General features: G+C 32.0%; 1 protein-coding gene across 1 annotated transcript in view; it reads left to right on the top strand.

Annotated features, from left to right (window-relative positions):
• Positions 1-2,500, top strand: part of LOC309524232 (cytoplasmic dynein 2 intermediate chain 2-like) — a 32,275-nt gene that overhangs the window by 3,242 nt on the left and 26,533 nt on the right. The window contains exon 2 of the mRNA XM_082208698.1: positions 2,160-2,411. Coding sequence (XP_082064824.1) covers positions 2,160-2,411 — 252 coding nt within the window. The remainder of the gene's footprint in view (positions 1-2,159; positions 2,412-2,500) is intronic.

The following is a 2,500-nucleotide window of genomic DNA, read 5'->3' as shown; positions in this document are numbered from 1 at the left end:
TTTATATCTATCTATATCTCTATCTATCTATCTATATCTATATATACCTATACCTTTATATCTATATCTATCTATATCTATATATATCTATACCTTTATATCTATCTATATATATCTATATCTATCTATCTATCTATCTATATATATATATCTATACCTTTATATCTATCTATATATATCTATATCTATCTATCTATATATATCTATACCTTTATATCTATCTATATATATCTATATCTATCTATCCATATATATCTATACCTTTATATCTATCTATATCTCTATCTATCTATCTATCTATCTATATCTATATATACCTATACCTTTATATCTATATCTATCTATATCTATCTATATCTATATATATCTATACCTTTATATCTATATCAATATCTATATCTATATCTATCTATATACCTTTATATCTATATCTATCTATCTATTGATCGATATATTAATATATATCAATATATATATATCAATATAAAGATAGATAGACAGATATTAGATCAATATATATATTGATCGATTCGTACTGATTTTATATATAGATATATATTATATCTCTCTCTATATAAAATCAATATAAATTTATCAATATATGTATCTATATATCTATCTATATCTACATATCTATATCTATCTACATATCTATATCTATCAACATATCTATATCTATCTACATATCTATATCTATCTATCTATATATAAATAGATGGATATAGATATATGTATCTATTGAGCGATATATTAATATATATCAATATAAAGATAGACAGATATTAGATCAATATATATATATTGATTGATTTTCTATATAGAGATATATATTATATATCTATCTATCTATCTATCTATAATCAATATAAATCTATCAATATATGTATCTATATATCTATCTATATCTATATATCTACGATAGATATAGATATATAGATATAGATAGATAGATAGATACATATATTGATAGATTTATATTGATTATATATATATATATAGATCGATAGATAGATAGAGATAGAGATAGATAGATTGATAGAGATAGATATTGATCAATATATTAATATATATCAAGATAAAGATAGATAGACAGATATTCGATCAATATATATATTGATCGATTCGTATTGATTTTATATATATTATATATCTATCTATCTATATAAAATCAATTTGAATATATCAATATATGTATTGATCTAATGTCTATCGATATAATCTGTGTGTGTGTGTGTGTGTATATATATATAGATAGATAATAATAATAATTAGTTATATAATAATAATAATAATAATAATAATAATAATAATAGTAATAATAGTAATAATAGTAATAATAATAATTCAGACTACTAGGCAGGGTATTAATAAATGGTAGTAGTAGTAGTAGTAGTAGTAGTAGTAGTAATAATAATAATAAACAGGAGACCCAAGTCCCAGAGTGGGCGGGAAATAAATTGTAGTAGTAGTAGTAATTCAGACTAGGCAGGGTACAAATAAATGGTGGTGGTGGTGGTAGTAGTAGTCGTAGTAGTAATCAGGAGACCCCAGGACCAGAGCAGGTGGGATAAAAATAAAGCATAGTAGTACTACTAGTAGTAGTTACAAACAGGAGACCCAAGTACCCGGGGTACTACTACTACTACTACTACTACTACTACTACTACTACTAGTAGTAGTAGTAGTAGTAGTAGTAGTAGTACTAATCAGGAGACCCCAGGACCAGAGTAGGTGGGACACAAATAAATCATAGTACTACTAGTAGTAGTTACAAACAGGAGACCCAAGTACCCGGGGTACTACTACTACTACTACTACTACTACTACTACTACTAGTAGTAGTAGTAGTAGTAGTAGTAGTAGTACTAATCAGGAGACCCCAGGACCAGAGTAGGTGGGACACAAATAAATCATAGTACTACTAGTAGTAGTTACAAACAGGAGACCCAAGTACCCGGGGTACTACTACTACTACTACTACTACTACTAGTAGTAGTAGTAGTAGTAGTAGTAGTAGTAGTAGTAGTAGTACTAATCAGGAGACCCCAGGACCAGAGTAGGTGGGACACAAATAAATCATAGTACTACTAGTAGTAGTACTTACAAACAGGAGACCCAAGTACCCGGGGCTACTACTAGTAGTACTTCTCCCCCCGCAGAAAAGCACCCAGACGGGGGCCGTCCAGGCGTCGGACGCCGCCACCCAGTCCCGCCGCGCCCAGGACGCCGGGGTCCAGACGGGCGACGGGTTCGAGGGCCGGCCCCCGGCGACCCCGGGGGCCGTGGACTACTCCGGCCTGCTGGCCTTCCTCCAAGGAGTAGAGGAGCCGGTGTGCCGGGAGCTGGAGAAGAACTGGAAGAGCCACGCGTTTGACGGCTGGCGGGCCGAGTGGGCGGAGCCGACGGAGAGGGTGAGTAAGGGGTGTGTGTGTGTGTGTAAAATGTATGTATGTATGTATGTATGTATGTAGGTTTTTTGTGTGTGTGTAAATCTGTATGT

Source organism: Podarcis vaucheri (assembly GCF_965113315.1).
Source record: "Podarcis vaucheri genome assembly, chromosome: Z".
Classification (NCBI taxonomy): Eukaryota; Metazoa; Chordata; class Lepidosauria; order Squamata; family Lacertidae; genus Podarcis; species Podarcis vaucheri.
The sequence above is the reverse complement of the archived record's forward strand: the minus strand, read 5'-3'. Positions and strand labels throughout refer to the sequence as shown.